Source organism: Kogia breviceps, chromosome X (assembly GCF_026419965.1).
Source record: "Kogia breviceps isolate mKogBre1 chromosome X, mKogBre1 haplotype 1, whole genome shotgun sequence".
NCBI lineage: Eukaryota > Metazoa > Chordata > Mammalia > Artiodactyla > Physeteridae > Kogia > Kogia breviceps.
Window position 1 is genome coordinate 124,114,018 of NC_081330.1, and position 20,372 is coordinate 124,134,389.

A 20,372-nucleotide genomic window follows, 5' to 3' on the forward strand; every position below is an offset into this window, starting at 1 on the left:
CTGTTCATTCTTTCCATTGCCCGGACCAGTATAAAGTGGGCACTGTTGGAGGTGGGCCCGGAGGGGTTTGGTTCCCCAAGATGAACGTGGGAGTCTATATGTCTGCCTGATACGGCACCTTTTTTTTTTTTTTTTTTTTTTTTTTTTTGCGGTATGCGGGCCTCTCACTGTTGTGGCCTCTCCCGTTGCGGAGCGCAGGCTCCGGACGCGCAGGCTCAGCGGCCATGGCTCACGGGCCCAGCCGCTCCGCGGCACGTGGGATCCTCCCGGACCGGGGCATGAACCCGCGTCCCCTGCATCGGCAGGCGGACTCTCAACCACTGCGCCACCAGGGAAGCCCGGCACCTTTTATTTTCTTTAATTTTTATTTTCTGTTGGAGAATAGTTGATTTACAGTGTTGTGTTAGTTTCAGGCGTACAGCAGAGTGATTCAGTTATACATGTACATATATCTATTCTTTTTCAGATTCTTTTTTCATATAGGTTATTACAGAATATTGAGTAGAGTTCCCTGTGCTCTACAGTAGGTCCTTGTTGATTATCTGTTTTATATACAGCAGTGTTTATCTGTTCATCCCAAGATCCTAATTTATCCCTCCCCCCCTCTTTCCCCTTTGGTAACCATAAGTATGTTCTCTACGTCTGTGGGTCTGTTTCTGTTTCCTAAATAAGTGTATTGTTTTTTAGGCTCCACATATAAGTGATACCATATGGTATTTATCTTTCTCTGTGTGACTTACTTAGTATGATCATCTCTAGGTCCATTTGTGTTGCTGCAAGTGACATCATTTCATTCTTTTTGATGGCTGAGTAATATTCCATTGTATATACGTGCCACATCTTCTTTATCCACTCCTCTGTCAGTGGACATCTAGGTGGCTTCCATGTCTTAACTATTGTAAAGGGTGCTGCAGTGGACCTTGGGGTGCGTGTGTATTTTCGAACTAAGGTTTTCTCCAGGTATATGCCAGGAGTGGGGTTGTGATCCAGCGCCTGTACCCAGCAGCCCAACAGATAGAAACCCATTCATCCCCACATGCACTCCATTTCAGGGAGAGGTGACAGCGACTCCTGCATGTTGATGGCGAGAAGCCAGCCCAAGTAGCCCCTGGACAAGAATAAGGTCTCCTTAGTGCCCCCTGGAGTTCTCAGGTTTAAAGGGCTCCCATCCTCTTTCTCCCTGCCCTGACAGGCTCATCCCATAATTTGCCAACTTCTGTTGAGAATTTTCAAAGCCCCCGGATGTCTTGTGATTTAACCCTGAATTTGAAAATGTCTGGCTTCCCTCCCACGTGTGTGGGGAGGCAGGTAAAGGCGGGTTACGTGTCTTTCCGGTGGAAATAGCTGCCATTCGAAGAGGTTGCATTTATAACAGAGAGAGGGATGGTTCGAAGGGAAGAATGGGAGGAAGAGGAAATGGGTAGCTTTAACCAAGGAGGCGTCCTGAAGGAGGTGGGCTTTGGGCTGTGCCTTCCAGGAAAAGGAGAAGAGCTGGGGAGACAGCGTGAGTTGGGGTTTTGGCAGTGATGTAGAGAAAATCCCTCACGGGGCACTCCCGATTCACCCAGCTTTGAGGCTGAGCCACAAGCTCCCTCTGGGTAAGAGAATACCCTAGCCCCTGGGGTCTCTAGCTAACAGAGAAGGAATTGCTCCAAAGACACGAGTGGGATCCCAGTAGCAACAGTTCAACAGCTAACAGAGGGGCTCGGAAGACCCGCCTTTGTTCGCGTTGGCTGGTGCCCGCTCGGTGAATGAGTTAATTGGGAACCCTCCCAGGGAGAGCCCCCGGTGGTGTGGCACTCTTAATGAGGAATCTCAGCTCCCCGCGGCATGTGATAATTTTTCAGGAAGCACATTGTCAGTAGATCAGCTGCCTTGTCTCCTGATGTATGCCTTGCGTACATAGGAAGAAGGAGAAACTTGCCCTTTAAAAATTTTTTTCTTTCCCATCAAAACCAGTTTAAAACCCCATCATCTGGTCCTCGTCTGTGTTTTGGCTTTCAGCGTGGTTCAAGCGTGTTGGGGTCCACTTCTCTCCGGTGTGATGGGAGCCACAGTGAGGGTGTTGTTCATCTCCCTCGCTCGACCTCTGCTTTCTGATTTCCTGAAGGCTCAGCCCTGCTCAGGACCCCAAGCGATCTGCACTTAGAGCAAGCTGATTCTCTTGCTGTGACCCAAACTGTCATGGCTTCCCATCATTACGGGTGACATCATGGAAGAACGGGCCGATGTTCCCTCCCTCTAGGGCTGTGATGTGAACTAAATCAGGTAACAGTGGGCCCCTCCCATTGCCTTGCAGGTCGCCCTTTAACCTCTCTGCCACCACCATCATCTCTTCGAAGGTGACCATATTCCTTAAATCTTAGAGAAACTTTTCCTTTTCCCGCCCTTTCCTCTTTCCTCACTCCTACGTCAGAGGGAGACGTGTCCCACCCTCCTACCCACAGCTGGCCCTCCGCCTCTCCTGTGATCTCGATCTGTCATTTCTCCACCTTCACTTGATTCTCCTTAAAATCTCTTTCAACCCCTGCCTTCTTTTCAGCCTAAAGCCTTTGGGGATTCTCTTCCTCACTGTTTTTCCCGCTTCCTCTGCCTGCATCTTCCCCTTGCCTTCCCCTCACTGTTCCATTTCTTTAGAAAGGAGGCTGTCCCTGCCTCCTCTTCTTCCCTTCCAGTCCTTCAGTAGCCCCTCTATAAATCGTTTTCCATCCTAATCATTCCAGCGACGCTGGTAAAGCAATGGAAATTTTCCATGTCACCGGCCTTTCCGGGTCCTCACCCTCTGGCCGCCTTGACTGTGGACCACGTCTTCCTTCTCAAAATCCCCTCCTCCAACATCCTGCGCCTCCTTTGAGAGTAGCCCTTCCACTGGAGACACCCGAATAGGGTGATGCCCGCAAGGCTTCCTCCTCGGTACCGTCTCCCTTGGCATCTCGCCCGCTCCCACGAGGGTGATTGGCTCCTCTCCTCCGATGATGCTCGAGTCTTCATTTCCAAGCTCGGCCCTGGTCATCCTTCCCCCGGACTCTCCTCACCCATTGCAGTTTGAATTGTGCCTCCCAGCAAAGTATGTTGAAGCCCGAACCCCTGGCACCTTGAATGTACCCTTATTGGCAATAGGGTCTCTGTCAGTGTCATGAAATTAAGATGAGGTCATACTCAGGGTGGGCCCTACGTCACTGTGGCTGGTGTCCTTGTAAGAAGAGACCCAGACACACACGGAGGATGCCATGTGATGGCCAAGGCAGAGGTTGGAATGCTGTACCTGTATGTGAGACAGAGATCACCAGTAACCACCGGAAGCTGGAAGGGGTGCGGACGGACACTCCCCTAGAGCCTTCCGAGAGAGCACAGCCCTGCCGACATCTTGATTGTGGACTTCTAGCCTCCAGAACCGGGAGAGGATCCATTCGGTTGTTGAAAGGCCCCCGGTTGGTAGTACTTTGTTACGCAGCCCTCGGTGACTAATGCATCACCTGCTCTGTTCGCTATGGCACTCACCATCCTTTGAAGGATCCGGGCGCAAGTCTTGGAATCAAGCCGGAATCCCCTCCCCCTCCCCTTGATGACTGGTTTTCCATTTCTACCTCGACTAGATATAGCATCTCCACCTCTTCTCCGATCAAGTGTGGTCGCTCTGACTCTCTCTCTGATCTCCTGTCCATCCATCACCCAGCCTTTTGTATAATTGTCACAAAACACTTCTGATTATGTCCCTGTGCATTGCAGGACACATTTCGTGTGTCCCCACTGCCTTTAGCAGTTCACTGCATCTTGGAATTACCTGGGGGGAGATCTTAAAGCTCTTGTGCCCACTACACGCCTCTGTCAGACCAGGATCTCTGGGGATGAAGCCGAGGCCTCAGTATCTGCAAAGCTTCCTGAATGATTGCAGTGTGTAGCCAGGCTTGAGAGCCATTGGCCGATGGGCTATCACAATAGCCAGAGGAAACTTAGGGCAGAAAAGGTAGATTTCTTTTCTCACCTGGGGGTGACGGTGCCCTGCAGGAGACATTTGGCATTGTCTGGAGATGTTTTTTGGTTGTCAGGACTAGGGTGTCGTTGCTGGCGTCCAGTGAGTAGAGGCCAGGGAGGCTGCTCAACGTCTACAACGTTCAGGACGGCCCCAGAAGTATGCAGAAATTATCCAGCCCCAGATGTCACTGGTGCTGAGGTTGAGCAACCCTGATTTCAGAGGTGGGAGAGAAGCAGCAATGCTGAGCCGGACTTTGGGACAGACAGCTGTGGGCTGCACCGCCCGTGCCGCTGGCCCGTCTGTCAGCCCAGTACACGGCACCTTCTCGTGCCACATCTGTTTCCGTCGTGTGAGGCCTGAGCCTGCTCCCGCCAAAGCTATCCTCTTGCTCTCCTTTCGAAAATGAGGTCCAGTGGCATCTTCGCCAAAAGACAGAGGCTCATTATCTCTCAGCTTGCCTTTGCCAGACTCCACAGTCACTGTTTTGGCAGCTCCTAATGGGGACACTGCCTGTCGTTAAATAAACAGCTGATGAGGTTGAGAAGAGATTGGCTAACGGGCCTCCCGTGTGCACAACTGTTATCGATGACCCTGGCCTGCCTAGGAACCGCCTCTTCCATTAAAGAGAAACTCTTATGATGATGGCTGATACTTCTGGAGCTTTACAATTGAGAAGAGTTTTCATATAGTACCTCATCCAATTTGACTTGTCATTTCAGCTCTTACCTTTGTGCGGGGTCATTTCCTACAAGGGAAAGTAAATATAACATACACGGCTTCCCTGGTGGCGCAGTGGTTGAGAATCCGCCTGCCGATGCAGGGGACACGGGTTCGAGCCCTGGTCCGGGAAGATCCCGCGAGCCACAGCTACTGAAGCCCGTGCTCCGCAACAAGAGAAGCCAGCGCAGTGAGAAGCCCGCGCACCGCCACGGAAGAGGAGCCCCCGCTCGCCGCAACTAGAGAAAGCCCGCGCACAGCAACAAAGACCCAGCGCAGCCAAAAATAAATAGATAGATAGAGTTATAAAAAAACAAATATAGAGGCGGTACTGAGGAAATACATCAGGAAAGTGAATGAGAAGAGTAAGGAGTCAAAAGGCATTAAAACCCCACACTAGATGTAAAATTAGAAATTTCATTCTGGTAATGGGAGACAAAACCTGGCCAAATGGATACAGCTCCGGGAAGGTCTAATTATGGAAAGGACCCAGTTCTAGACCATCCCATTCTAAATTTCTGGCCTCATCCTATAGTTTCTGTGTTTTTAAATTCATGCAACATTTTGAACACAGCCCAGAAGAATGAATATTTTGAATACTATTGCTACTTTATAGAGCGAGAGTATCTTTTCTGCTTTAAACGTAAGATGTAAGAATTCTTGCTGCATTTGTAAGTCTAGTCTCTCCAAAGGCTTACGTATTCGCTACTAGAACACATCTTTGGTTTTGTCATAAGGAGTCATATGAAAATAGGAGTCACTTAACAGTTGATTTTAAAATGCAATTTCCTGGGAGTTCTTTGGCAGTCCAGTGGTTTAGGACTCGGCACTTTCAGAACCAGGGCCCGGGTTCAATCCCTGGTCGGGGAACTAAGATCCCACGAGATGCGCAAGTGCGGCAAAAAACCAACAAATAACAACAAAAACCCCAAGCGGTTTATTTAAAGTTCATCCATTTTCGCAGTAGAACGTGAAATGAGGTTGTCTTTGGTTCTGGGGGGTTGTTGCTCTGAGTATTGATTTCCTTTGATGGGTAAAGAGGAAGGATTGTGCCATGCGTGTGAATCACGTGGGGCGTGTGAATGCCTTCCAGGCCCCAGAAACAGTGTGGAAGGGCTAGGTCTCCAGGAAACCGACTGGCTATGAGTTGCCCATCTCTGTCGGAGGTGGTCACCGTGATGCCTTCCACAAATTCAGTCTCAGCTCCTTCCTCACGAGGGAGGTGAAGGGGCTTGAGGAGTTGGGAGGGCACACTGGGAGGGAGGGAGCATTTAACACCAGGAGGAAGGAGACGATCCAGAAAGAAAACCGTCAGTGCCAAGAGCAGAAAACGAGGTGAAGGGAAAGGAGATGAAGGAGGCCCTGTCCTTGGGTGCTGAGTGGGAGGCTGGACATGGGAAAAGAAATGTTTCGCGGAATGTGACCATTTCAGAGGAATTGCAGTTGACCCTTTGAGCAACACAGGTTTGAACTGAGTGGGTCCACTTACGTGTGGATTTTTTTCACAAAATACATATTATACGGTCCGAGGTTGGTTGAATCCAAAGATTTGGAGCGGCGTATACGGAAGGCCGACCATAAAGTTATATGTGGATTTTCGCCTGCTCGGGGTTGGCGCCCCTAACCCCCATGCTGTTCAAGGGTCAACTGTGGTTTGAACGAGTATGGAAACCTCCCTTCTTAGTGATTAATGACTCCCCACTGAGGAGTCATTGTGTGACCAGAAGAAACCTAAAATACAGTTCTGAAAGTAGAAAGAAGTACACATCTGGTCAACTTCATTGATAGCTGTGTGAGTAGGATAGAGATATGTAGGTAGATCATTGGACAACTTGATGAATTCCCAGTTGATTGAAGAATCATAGTCATGTAAGAGAATAGTGGCTCAGTTTCTGGTATGCTGTAGATGCTTAAGGAATTTTGGCTGAGTGAATGAGTGAATCAACCAACCAACCGGCCAGTCACCTGTCCAGGATGATGTCCGTAGCGGCAGTCACAGGATTCTCTCATCTTGGTCTTGTTGTGTTCAACCCTTCCATCAATTATTTGGATCACAGGACTGTGTAAGAAACACAAAGCAAATTTACTGTACTTGGAGACTGATATTGTAATGTATAATAAGAAATACATATTTGGTCTTTGTCCTGTTGCTGGGACACAGCTCCTAAAACCACTGGAAATTTCCCGTGATGGAGACCGATAAAGGTGTCTTCTGTTTTGTTAATGAGGTGACTTTTGGAACCTAAGTGGGGGGGGCTAGTTGTCAGTGGGGCCAGCCATGTGACTAGAGTTGGAACTCTCAGTCTTGCCCCCGACTCCCCTTCCTCCCTTGTCCCCCACCCCTGGCCTCCAGGGAGGGGGGAGGGGCTGGAGATTGAGTTCCGCTACCAATGGCCAATCATCTAATCAATCATGCCTGTGTAATGAAGCCTCCATAAAAACCGTAAAGGGGACTGGGTTTGGAGAACTGCTGGGCTGGTGAACACGTGAAGATATGGGGAAAGTGGCGCCTGGAGAGGGCATGGAAGCTCTCTGCCCTTTCCTCATACCTTACCCTGTGCATCTCTTCATCTGGCTGTTGATTTGTATCCTTTGATATCCTTTTTATAATGAACCAGTAATCTAGTAAGTAAATTGTTTCGGTGGGTTCTGGGAGATGCTCTAGCAAATGAATCAAATTCAAAGAGGGGGGGTCATTGGAACCTCCATCTGTAGAGCTGGTCTGAAGCACAGGGAGCAACCTGGCTTTGAGACTGGGGTCTGAAGTGGGCAGGGGATGGGGCGGTTAATCTCTGGGGTCTGACGCTGTGTCCTGGTAGTGTCATACTTGAGATGAATTGTGGGACACCCTGCTGGTGTCAGAGAACTCCTTGGTGGTGTGAGGAAATCCCCCACCAACACACACACACACACACCCCACACCACACACACACCACACACACACCACACCACACACACACACCACACACACACCACACACACACACACACACACATACGTGACCAGAATGGATAGAGACAAAGTAAACCTAGGAAGATCATTAATGGAATAGATCATAGAAGAAAAATCAAAATGATCTTGACAAGTTAGATACTGGACCGGGAGAAACAGGCATAGGCACAAAACCCTCTGTACGAGATTGAAACTTCAGTTGGACCACGAGAGCCTCGTATCTTGAGAGTACTGGTTGTGACCAGACTTGCTTGTGACCAGAATCTTGCTTCTGTGCCCATCATTCAACTAAAACTCTTCTTGTGGAAGTTCCGGTGGCTCTTTGGTGGTAAAGGGCACTTTCTACTTGCCCATCTCAGCTTTCTTGCTCCTCCTGCAGTATTCAGCACTACTTGACACTGTTAGCCGTTTTCTCATTCCATCGTCCCACTTTGGCTTTATTCGCTGGCTTCTCTGACTTTTCCTTCTTGGTCTCTTTTACCTCCCTTTCGAGTGTTTCGTTTACCTTTATGTTTAAAAGTCAGTGTTCCTTAAATTCAAATCTCAGTGTCTTTGGGGTCTGTATCTCTCCCTAGTCATTTGCTGTTTGTTGAAAGTATATTTGTTGAGGACCTACTATGTGCCGGGGACTGTTCTAGGAGCTGGTAGTACAGCGGAGGACAGAGAGGCAAAAATTTCTGCCCTTAAGGGGCTTATATTCTAGGGGAAGGGAGACAAATGGGTGAGTGAATAGCTAGATCAGTGTTGGATTGTGGTTAGGGCCATAATGAACAGCCAACCCAGGTTCAGAGACTGAGCCTGTCAGGGCTACTCTTTTAGGCAAGAGAGTCAGGGAGGGTCCCCTGGGAAGGTACGTTTGAGCAGAGCTGGACGTCTTGTATTCCCAGGGCTACCTCTGCACCGGAGGCTCCCAGATCCTCGTCTCTGGTCTGCCCCTCTCCGTTGGAGCTATGTTCCCGGATGCGTCCCAGACAGCTTCCGCAGGACGTCCTGGGACCCCTGAAACCGTACACGCTCAGCTCTCTTAGCAAACGTCTTCCTCCTCCCTGGTTTCCCCGTTGGTTCACAGCCTGACCTGCTCCTCACTCACCGAGGCTAGAGACTCCACACCGCCCCTCGCCCTTCTTTCCCACTCCATGCGCACGTATCCAGTCACATGGCGTCCGGATCCTCCCTTCCTTCTCATGCCCTCGGTCAGACTCTCCCCTTCTCTTGCTTGTACTCTGTAAGGAGCCTTCGAATGAGTTTGCCAGCCTCCAGGATTAGGGGGCTGTTCAGCCTCCCTAGTTCCCAACCTACTGGCTCGGCCGTCTCCCTTCACTTCCCTCCCCCATACAACCCCACTCCTGCCACGGACACCATATGCTCTGGCCCCTCTGTCAAGAAAATCATCTCCCCAACACTGGGACAAGACGCTTTTGTCCTTTTGTATGCTTTTCGCTTTTCCCGGGAATAATCTTTCCCTGTCCTCCCCTCCCCTGCCCTTACTGTTTCGCTCGCCTACCCGGCAGGTTTCCAACCATGCTGAGGTAGCCAACTCCGTTCTGGGAAGCTTTTCCCAAATTCTCTTCCCCTTCCCCTCCTCTCCTTTGTTGGGATACCATAGTGCTCGAACCAGATTGGATTCCCCTGGTTTAGAAGCGTTCTCCGTGTCCCATTAGCCCGCGGGTTACCTGGTTGAACGATGCAGAACTACCGTTCTTCTAGTCAATATCAGCATTCTTGTATGGTTCAATCGAATATATCCAGTTTGTGTCAGTATTTGTGATTCCTGTTTTGGCTTTCAGAAGTATTCGTACCTTCACCCAGACTGCCTTAAAGCGTGGCCTCAAAGAATAATTTTCAGCTCTGGAAGACATTTCCCATCCTATTTATTCTACATAGTCAATTTTTCTGCTCAAAAATGGATACAGACCTTAGAAATCTTGTCAGTGTATACTCTGTTTTCCTTCTGGCTGTTCACAATTTTTCTGTCATGTTTTTTCCGATTCACGTCATTTGTCATAAACACCAGTGAGGTCTGGAGGCTGCTTAGACAGTGATAGAATGGTAGCTTGTAGAACTGTCATACTCATTGTCTAATGAAAAGAAAATGATAAAGTTGTGAATAAGGCAAAAGCAATGAAGAGTCTATTTATAGGTGTTCAAGGTGAAAAGGAGATCAAACTATCAACTGGAGAATTTGTGAATTATTTTGTCCAGTGGTTGTGATTTCCATGACTCCCATAGAACTAGAGTTGCCCTTACATTTAGAATGTCTTTCATATTCGGCTTGCCCACTTCCACCAACATTGTAAAACGCTGTTCTTAATTAATAGCCCCCCCCAAATTATTCTATTCTGCCAGTTCTATAATTGAATCATTTTGCTTTTGATTGAATGATTACACTTTTTAAATAAAACCCAATAATGTAGCTAATCATAATTGTTCCCTTTTGTGTTGAACTGAAGTTTGTTTTGGTATTAACTCTCACTTGAACTGCTGAGGGAGAACAATTCTGTCACAAAACAGCAATTGGCATCTTCCTGTCTGAATGTATCTAAGCCATCTTTGCAAAAATGTTTGAAAACCATCCTGTTTGGACATATCATCAGTTTTCCTTTGCAGGTTAGTTACATCATATCTGCATCTCTTTTTTTTTTTTTCTTAACACCTTTATTGGAGTATAATTGCTTTACGATGGTGTGTTAGTTTCTGCTTTACAACAAAGTGAATCAGCTATACATACACACATGTTCCCATATCTCTTCCTTCTTGCGTCTCCCTCCCTCCCTGTCCCACTCCTCTAGGTGGTCACAGAGCACCGAGCTGATCTCCCGGTGCTATGCGGCTGCTTCCCACTAGCTATCTATTTTACGTTTGGTAGTGTGTATATGTCCATGCCACTCTCTCACTTTGTCACAGCTTACCCTTCCCCCTCCCCATATCCTCAAGTCCATGCTCCATTAGGTCTGTGTTTTATTCCCATCCTACCCCTAGTCTCTCCATGACATTTTTTTCCCCTTAGAGTCCATATATATGTGTTAGCATACGGTATTTGTTTTTCTCCTTCTGGCTTACTTCACTCTGTATGACAGACTCCAGGTCCATCCACCTCACTGCAAATAACTCAATTTCTTTCCTTTTTATGGCTGAGTAGTATTCCATTGTATATATGTGCCACATCTTCTTTATCCATTCATCTGTTGATGGACACTTAGGTTGCTTCCATGTCCTGGCTATCGTAAATAGAGCTGCAGTGAACATTGTGGTACATGACTCTTTTTGAAATATGGGTCGTATGGTAATTCTATTTGTAGTTTTTTAAGGAACCTCCATACTGTTCTCCATAGTGGCTGTATCAATTTACATTCCCACCAACAGTGCAAGAGGGTTCCCTTTTCTCCACACCCTCTCCAGCATTTATTGTTTGTAGATTTTTTTGATGATGGCCATTCTGGCCGGTGTGAGATGATATCTCATTGTAGTTTTGATTTGCATTTCTCTAATGATTAATGATGTTGAGCATCCTTTCATGTGTTTGTTGGCAATCTGTATGTCTTCTTTGGAGAAATGTCTACTTAGGTCTTCTGCCCATTTTTGGATTGGGTTGTTTGTTTTTTTGTTATTGAGCTGCATGAGCTGCTTGTAAATTTTGGAGATTAATCCTTTGTCAGTTGCTTCATTTGCAAATATTTTCTCCCATTCTGAGGTTTGTCTTTTCGTCTTGTTTATGGTTTCCTTTGCTGTGCAAAAGCTTTGAAGTTTCATTAGGTCCCATTTGTTTATTTTTGTTTTTATTTCCATTTCTCGAGGAGGTGGGCCAAAAAGAATCTTGCTGTGATTTATGTCATAGACTGTTCTGCCTACGTTTTCCTCTAAGTGTTTGATAGTGTCTGGCCTTACATGTAGGTCTTTAACCCATTTTGAGGTTATTTTTGTGTATGGTGTCAGGGAGTGTTCTAATCTCATACTTTTACATGTAGCTGTCCAGTTTTCCCAGCACCACTTACAGGCGAATTCTATCAAACATTTAGAGAAGAGCTAACACCTATCCTTCTCAAACTCTTCCAAAATATAACAGAGGAAGGAACACTCCCGAACTCATTCTACGAGGCCACCATCACCCTGATACCAAAACCAGACAAAGATGTCACAGAGAAAGAAAACTGCATCTCTTTTTGCAAGTCTGAAATCGTAGGCTGTCGTGCTTCTCAGCCCCCTTGCGGTGAGACAATAAAGTTGGCTGGGGCCGTATTTTAAGGGGATAGCTGATTGTGGGCGTGGTCGCCTAGGATGATGCTTAAAGTGGAAAATGAGATGTAAAATGAAAAGAAAATATTGGGACAGGCTAAACTGGTTTTTTAGAATCTTTTCTGGTTCAGCAGGGCCAGAGGTATTGAATGTAGAAGACTTTCGGGGATTATCTAAAAGTAATGCATTAAAAGATCAGGTTGTTAGAGGATTTTGATTCAGGAGCTTATACATTTTTTTTTTTTTTTTTTTTTTTTAAGTGTTGAGCAACAGACCCTCAGAACTTGAGAGAGGATTTTTTAAGAGCGGGTGGCCTCCGACTTGTCTTTATGTTTGCTTCTAAGATGAGTGTCCAGCCCCAACAATTAGTGGGCTGTTCTCAATCAGGAGCCCTTCACCCTGTGCTTATCAGTGGTCATCCCTGTCTTTGACTTGAGTTTCTAGAAATTTTTTTTATTGAGGCATAATTGACATACAATATTATGTTAGTCTCAGGTGCACAACATAGTGATTCAATGTTTGTATACATTGCAAAATGGCCACCACAGTAAGTCTAGTTAAGGTCTGTCACCTTACAAAGTTAATATGGTATTATTGACTGTATTTCCCATGCCGTACATTACCTCCCCGTGACTTACTTATTGTTATGTTATAACTGAAGTTGGCACTTCTTAATCTCCTTCACCCCTTTCGCCCCCCCCCTTCCCCCTGGCCTCTGGCAACCACCAATCTGTTCTGTGTATCTGTGAGTCTGGGTTTTGTTTATTTTGTTTGCTTTGTTTTTTAGATTCCACATGTAAGTGAAATCAGGTGGTATTTGTCTTTCTCAGTCTGACTTATTTCACTTAGCCTCCATGGATGGACCTTGAGGGTATTATACTGAGTTTCTATAAATCTTTTAAGTAGGGACAGTGAAGGTAAGTGGGTCAAACAAACGCTTTAAAAATGGTGCAGCAATTCACGGTGCTTGGGCACATGGCTTATATCCACGATAAAAGCTTATATGCTTAGATGGGGGGGAAACGTTGGTCCAGTAGTATCTGGGGATGCGAGAAGACTTTTAAAAGCAGCAGTCAAAATCGTTGTTACAACAGGCTTTCTGCTGAGCATTCAGAACGCTCTCGAGAACAGCCTTTTGACTCGGGGTTCTAAGGAATAAAGTTCCACATAGAAATAACCACATCCAATACGAAAAACCACTCTGTTTTGATTTTTCATTCTAAGGAGTCACCAAAGTATTATTAATATTTTAATAATGTTATTTTGGTAGCTCATGATTATTTAAAAATAAGCATATTATGGGCTTCCCTGGTGGCGCAGTGGTTGAGAGTCCGCCTGCCGATGCAGGGGACGCGGGTTCGTGCCCCGGTCCGGGAGGATCCCACGTGCCGCGGGGCGGCTGGGCCCGTGAGCCGTGGCCGCTGCGCCTGCGCGTCCGGAGCCTGTGCTCCGCAACGGGAGAGGCCGCGACAGTGAGAGGCCCGCGTACCGCAAAAGAAAAAAAGTGAAAGCATATTATGATTATTTTTAAATAGGGATGGGTACTTTTGTATGAATTGGGCTTGAGCTGAAGTTTCTCTTACTATCACATACGTTAGCCATAGACCAGGAAATAGATTCTATTGCTGAATTGCTACACTGCTGTTGTTCAATCTATGTTTGGGTCCTGTTCCTCCTTAAGTACTTTTTCTTCCCTCTTTAATATATGTTCAAGTCAGTCTAGCTAGCTCGCTAGAGGTTGTGTGAAAGACACAGTTTTAAAAAGTGAAGTGTATTTGATTTACAGTGCTGTTAGTTTCAGGTGTACAGCACGGTGATTCGGTTATACGTATATATGTATATCTATTCTTTTTCAGATTCTTTTCCATTATAGGTTATTGCAAGATACTGAGTATAGTTCCATGTGCTACACACTAGGGCCTTGTTGCTTATGTGTTTTGTATATGGTAGTGTGTACATGTTAATCCCAAACTCCTAATTTATCCCTCCCTCCCCTTTCCCCTTTGGTAACCATTAGTTTGTTTTCTACGTCTGTGAGTCTCCTGTTTTGTAAATCATTTATTTGTATCATTTTTTAGATTCCACACATAAGTCATACCGTACGATATTTGTCTTCTTATGGAAAGACGCATGTTAAAGAAAGAAAACGAAAATGGAGCTCCTGGGCAAGTCCTTTGACTAGATCCTGCCAGGGTCTCAGGGGTAAATGAATTAAAACAAACGGTGATGCCCCGCCAAGGGGTCCCAGGGGGCAAGAAAGAGTTCGCTTGTGCGAAGACACGCTTTCTGCTAGAACACACACCGGCCGATCGCTGAGTCACGTGGTGGGAGGGGGCTCTCTCCGCTCCACAGCCCCTGCTCTGATGTCACAAGTCTATTCTTTCCTGGGAGACTTAATTAGCATTCCTCGGGTGTAGCTGGCGAGGAGGAAGGAGGGAGCCGGAGCGCACGCGTAGGCCAGCCAGAGGCGCAGCCCCGTGGGTCGGGGCGCGGGCCCCCCGGGAGCCGCATCGGGACTCGGCAGCGGCGGGCAGGCGGCGGCGGTTTTATAACCGTATTCTCCGTGACGTATGGCTGCCGGCTCCTTGGCAGCTGTCTCTCTGGACCAGTAGGCAGAGGGGGATTGACGCCGACGAGACTTCTGCATCTTGGAAGGGACTGTAATCGTCTGTAGTGAAGAACAGAAGCTCTCAATCACGCGGGTGTAAATAAGAGCCGGAGGGGAGCCCGAAAGAAAAGGAAGAGGAGGGGGAGAAGTGTGTATTGGGGGGAGCGGGCAAAGCATTTTTGGTGGATGGTACGAAGCCAGCCATGGAAACTGCAGCCGAGGAAAATACTGAACAAAGCCAAGAGAGAAAAGGTACCCAGGGCTCTGACAATAGCCTGTTTAAAGCTTTTCACTGGGGGCTTCAGAAGGGGTAGCCCGCTTTGCGTCTCGTGTAAAATAGCCTCTGAAACCATCCGGATGGCCTGGTCTGCTTTCACGGTGGTTTTTCTCCTGGAGGCTGATGTTAAGTGAATAGAGCAGCCTCTCTTCAGTCCACTCCTGGTCCAGACCCTTCTCCGGAAAGCAGTATTGCACAGAAGGAGGGTCCGCAGTCTGTCACCTTGGGTAGCTGGATTGGGGAAACTGTTTTAATTACCATAACGAGTCCTAACTGAGGTCCTCGGTTCTGCATGTTATATCGCAGGGACACGGCATGCATTGCTTTCTGCTAATGCCGAGGGGGAACTGGAGGGGCACGCGTATTAAATACGCTTCGGTTCCGCTGATGCGGTCGTGATTTTGGACATTCTCTCATTTTCGTATTTAATACGATTGCTATTTCCGTGTATCAGACCCTGACTCTGATATGTAATAGCCATTTACAGTTGGAGCTTGAGAGAGGGAACGTCAGCTCTGTCGGCTAGTGCTGATGGAAGGCGTTGGCGGGGAGGTGCGGGGTGTCTGCTATCTATGACTTGGAGATTTGTGGAAGGAAAATCCACACAGCTCCTGTTCCTCAAAGGGCATCTTAGAAAACATCCTGATCTTGACATACGGAATGGTTTTTGCGGGGAGAAATATTTTGCGGTAAGAAGATGGCAGAAAATAGAAGCTAAAATTAATCTGTCTTTTCCTAGATAATGACCGATTCAGGTTTGCCACCCGGTGGAATCAGCTCAGCCCGTGTGAGGTTAAGAGTATCTCACGGCACTGTTAATTTATCTCCCTCACCCAAAGTTACAGACTGCTGTAAAGGCACAAGAACATATTCTGTACCTGCAGTGGCTTTTATAGCAAAAGCTACCCGTGCTAGGGTTCTTTCTCATGACCCTGACATCCACTGACCGTCACTAAACGGCTGTCATTCTCCCTGATAGAGGTACAGGTATGTTTTATATAAGAATATGTAGCTCTGAAACTGCGGATAGGCAACCATTTAAGTATGATAAAATAGACAGATCACACAATGTGCCATTTTAGCCATTTTTAGGTGAATAATTCAGTGGCATTAAGTACATAGCACTTCGATTTCTAAAATTGGTAGTTGAGCTTAATCCCTGCATGAAGCCTACCGCCCCCCCAAACAATAACAACGAAAACCAGCCCCCCCAAAACCCCTGCCTTTTCTTGTATGTATATATATTTTTCATTTACAGGAATGACCAAATAGCAGTAAGAGAAACTCTTGGGAATATTTATAAAGTTGAGGAACTGAGATAAAAGTTTCAAGGCTCATTTCCGTGACGGTTAGAGAGAAAGCTTGGGGGATATAATCATGAAATAATAGCATTGTTGTGAGGAAGCCAATCAAAGCTGTAGCAATTTTTCCCTAAAACAGATGCTTAGAACACACTTTTTATTAATATGGTGTTTGCCAGCGGCAGATAAAAAACCACTTTGGTCTCCGCAAAAAAACACACCTTTCGTTTTTCTCTCCAAAAGCAAGAAAGGGGCAGAGAATCAATGTCAAATCCTTACTCTGCAATTGTGGTTCCCACCATCATTTATTCTTATGGAGTGCTATTATTTTATGTCAATTAAATAATTATTATTTAATACTGAAATCTACAGGCTGCCACTACATCCCTGGAAATCTGTATATTGAAAACTTGTTAGCTGTGGTCTCAGAAACAAAATTAGAAGCAGAAGATAATTCCTGGAGGAACTTTAAAAATTACAAAATGGATTAACACTAGCTGTTTGTTAAGTAATTCAAAAATACCAAGTTACTGCACGGTACTGTCACATACATAATCCGTGCTCGAGGAAGAATACGGGCCAGGGGATGGATTTTGACCACAGCAACAGGGGCTGTGATCGCCCCCTGACCCCCCGGAAAAGTTGATCTGGAGGGCAGCCTGTCTACTAAGCTTCGTGTAGACGAACAAGTTCAGCTGCCAGCTCCGCAGGGTCAAAGCTCACCTGAGTATCATCTTGTTAGTTTGCGCAGTTGGTTTCCCCGTTGTCATGCAAGGCACACACAGAGGCAGAAAATGATCAACGTGTCTGTAGCTGCTCGCCACCCCAGGGTTCCTTTAGATTTAATTTTCAATGTATAAAATCAGTGTTTACTTGATGGACGTTAACATTTACAAATGTGACACAGAGAATGCATTATATAATTCTTGAGTGGGTGAATCTGTGGGGGTTTTTTCTTTTTCCTTCTTTTCTTGTAAGCCTTTCAGCAAGGGATTTAATTTGCTAAATTGAATCCTCTACATTTTGTCACTTCCCACAGAGTTTTAACGCGCATGTATTTCCCCCCCCCCCATTCTTCCTTTCCCATGTGTTGTCATAGTTGGTGGTAGGGGCAATCCTTGTCCCTGAATTTGGAGTATTATTACCCAGTGGCTAATGCCCAGTAGCTTGTAGATTAATGGCTTCAGATCATTATTATAGTGTTTACTAAGAATACAAATTAAACGTAGCTTTATAAGCTGACCTCAACTTTTCCAGCTGGTGTCACTTCCCAGGAGTTGCAGCAGGACAAAGAGAGCTGTTTCTTTAAACAGCCTCCTAGCTTTTGTCAGGGAACCCTGCTGGATGATCGAAATTCACAAGAAGTAATTCAGCAGTTATTCAGGAATTTTTACAGAAAGCAAGAAGGTTTTCTCAGACGGATGTAAGAAATGCCAAATTATTACAAATGATAGTTTTTAAATCGGAAGCATTAAATTAAATCAAAGTATCGAGAATTGACTGAGCAGATTAACTGAAATGAAATAAGTGGAGGAAATGAATAAGACAGAATGAAAGCAACTGGATCACAGAACTCAGTAATAAAGAGATGAGAGTGAGGTTTCTATTTATTCCTGTGGAGTATTACTTGATGTCAATTCACTTGTGAAAACCAGTGCATCGAGAATCGCTGGGAGGGTGTAATCTAGGGGCAGAAAAACGAGTGGATCACTTGCTCTATCGGATGGAAAAACCCCTAAGTATCTGTTAAGAAAATTATTTTTATTCTATGTAGGAAATTGGAATCTACGGAAACAATTGTAGCCAGGCTAGTTAAGCTCCTGTGAATCATTGCTCAAATAAATTTCAGAGCTCCAGGTATCAAATTAAATTTCTAAGCACAGAAAAAGAAAAATGTAGAAAATCAAAAATAATGTGTAATTTAAAATAACTTAACAGGACATAGTCAAAGTAAGAAATGAATTCAAATAGTTGACCTGATTAAAAAATGAACACACCCATTTAAATCTTTTTACTCAAATAGGTATAATGTCTTAGGTGTTTTGTTTTTTTTTAATTTTTTTTTTAATGTAGCAAAAGATGTACACTTTGGGCCCTCCTTTTTGTCATTGTCGCTCAGGAAGGAATGCACTCCTCTAGAATATATGATCTGTGGGCTAAAAACCCAGAGAGGGACGCATTTAACATGTTACACTCTTCCTGCTGATTTATGAATTATTTGATGTTGAGATTTTTACTGACGTTTTCTGACTTGAGTACATACACATGGTATGGAGAAGGTGGTAGATGCAGTTTTCTCCTATGAGAATCTGCCAAGGAGGACATTTGAAGAGAGGGTGTCTGGGGATAAGGCTGTAGAGAAAAGCGGGGCCTGCCAGATGGTGCTGGACATATGTGATAGGTATGATACAGCTTGCTTTTATTATTCTTATTTTTTTTAGAAAATTAAATGCGGAGAAGATCTCAGCAAGCCAGTTGGTACCTCTCCTCCTTTGATATGACAGTTTCCATTAGCATCCTTTTAACCACTCGGCCTCGCTCATTCATTAGACAAAGCATTCGGGCTCATTTCTGGAAAGGTAGCTTTGCCTTCCTTGAAATTGAGTGGAAATCTTGAATTCAGATTGTAACGTTAAAAATCGTGTTCCTCTCTTATCTGGAAGTACACGCCAATTTCAAGTAAATAATCTTCATAACGTGACTTATCAGCCTTGCCGTATCTGAGAACATGTGACATAGCCAGTGTCCCCATGACGTAAGTTTCCCCTCACTGGGACTGGTGAAAAATTGGACCGTTCTGAGATACTCCCTTGCTTTTTTCTCCTTGGGACCCAGCGTACCTCCACGTGAGATGGTTGGCTAGGAATAAGGATGGCTGTGGGACAGAGGAAGAAGGTGGCTGTTAAGAGAGGGAGGCTACAATCCCAGCTTCACAAATGTACCTGCTTGGGTATTCGTTTGTTCATTTACGTATTCATTCAATAATGTTCCTCTCTGAAACAGCATCCTTTCTCTGTCCTCTCAGCTCACGTCATAGATGCTAACTCATCTTAGGGACCATTCTGGGGAGTATAATCTTGCTGATTGGTGGCAGGAGGAGAATTGATGCTGCCCAAGAGGAGAATTTTGACCCTTAGCCCAGAGAACGTGTGAGAAGAGAAAATACAATACTTTCCTGTTTTGTAGGCTGATTTGATTAATTGCATTACCTTTTTTGTATATTCAACCCTCACTAGCTATCTTTGATATCATGGGTCAGCATACTTGATCTGTAAAGGGCCCAAGAGTAGATATTTAGGCTCTGTGGGCCACACGGTCTGTTGTAACTACTCAAAGGAATGAAACTGGGTCATCTGTAGAGACGTGGATGGATCTAGAGACTGTCATACAGAGTGAAGTAAGTCAGAAAGAGAAAAATATCGTATATTAACATATATGTTAATATTCCGCATATATGTGGAACCTAGAAAAATGGTACAGATGAACCGGTTTGCAGGGCAGAAATAGAGACACAGACGTAGAGAACAAACGTATGGACACCGAGGGGGAAAGTGGCGGGGGTGGTGGGATGAATTGGGCGATTGGCATTGACGTGTATACACTGATGTGTATAAAGTGGATGACTAATAAGAATTAAAAAAAAAAAAAAAAAAGCTACCAGGGTAGCATGAAACAGCCACAGATAGTGGATAAAGAAATGGGTGTGGCTGTATTGCAGTCGAACTCTATTTACAAGACCAGGTGGCCATCACTGGCCGACCTCTGCTATATCCTATAGCAGTGTTATAGCTTCCCTTAATATTTTAGATACTAGCTAAAAATGGGGAGGACGGATGTAGCTTTCAGAGAGCTGGCCCAGTGAGTATAGTCTTTATAGGAAGCTCAGTCTTTGTCATTGAGTCGCTTCCAGTGCTACTTTCCTAGATGGCCGAAAGCATACCAGGCTGCAGTTGAGTTACTCAGCCTTGTCCCGAAATTACGTCCTCTGAGTAAATGGGGGGAAAGCGTGTACACGGCATTATTTTGATTTCTTTTCCTCAAGTCCCCATCGTTTGTCATACCTGCTTTGGCGATGACCACCCAGTTGTGTGTCTCGCCACCACCAACCGTTCACCTCAGCCCCATCCATAGATAGTATCTGGGACGTCCCGGTCTTCTGTGCTACTTCCAGATTACCAGTCAGTCTCCTGCCCGCCTCTCCCTTCTACTCTCTAAAGGGGAACGTTTGTAGGCTTCCCTCTGAAGGGCGTAAGCCAGGATCTTCCTAGGTCCGTCCGTTTTCCCACTTCTTGACGGTTGCCCAGAAGC

General features: G+C 45.7%; 1 protein-coding gene across 6 annotated transcripts in view; it reads left to right on the plus strand.

Annotated features, from left to right (window-relative positions):
* GPM6B (glycoprotein M6B) overlaps positions 1–20,372 on the plus strand; it is a 162,518-nt gene that overhangs the window by 101,280 nt on the left and 40,866 nt on the right. For 2 of the 6 annotated variants that reach the window (XM_067023509.1, XM_067023510.1), the window contains exon 1: positions 14,283–14,738. The exons of 2 other annotated variants lie outside the window; for them this stretch is intronic. In XM_067023509.1, coding sequence (XP_066879610.1) covers positions 14,690–14,738 — 49 coding nt within the window. In that variant the 5' untranslated portion in view covers positions 14,283–14,689. Of the gene's footprint in view, positions 1–14,253; positions 14,739–20,372 lie in introns of those variants that run through there. 2 more of the 6 variants (XM_059050911.2, XM_059050910.2) reach the window with 2 other exon arrangements.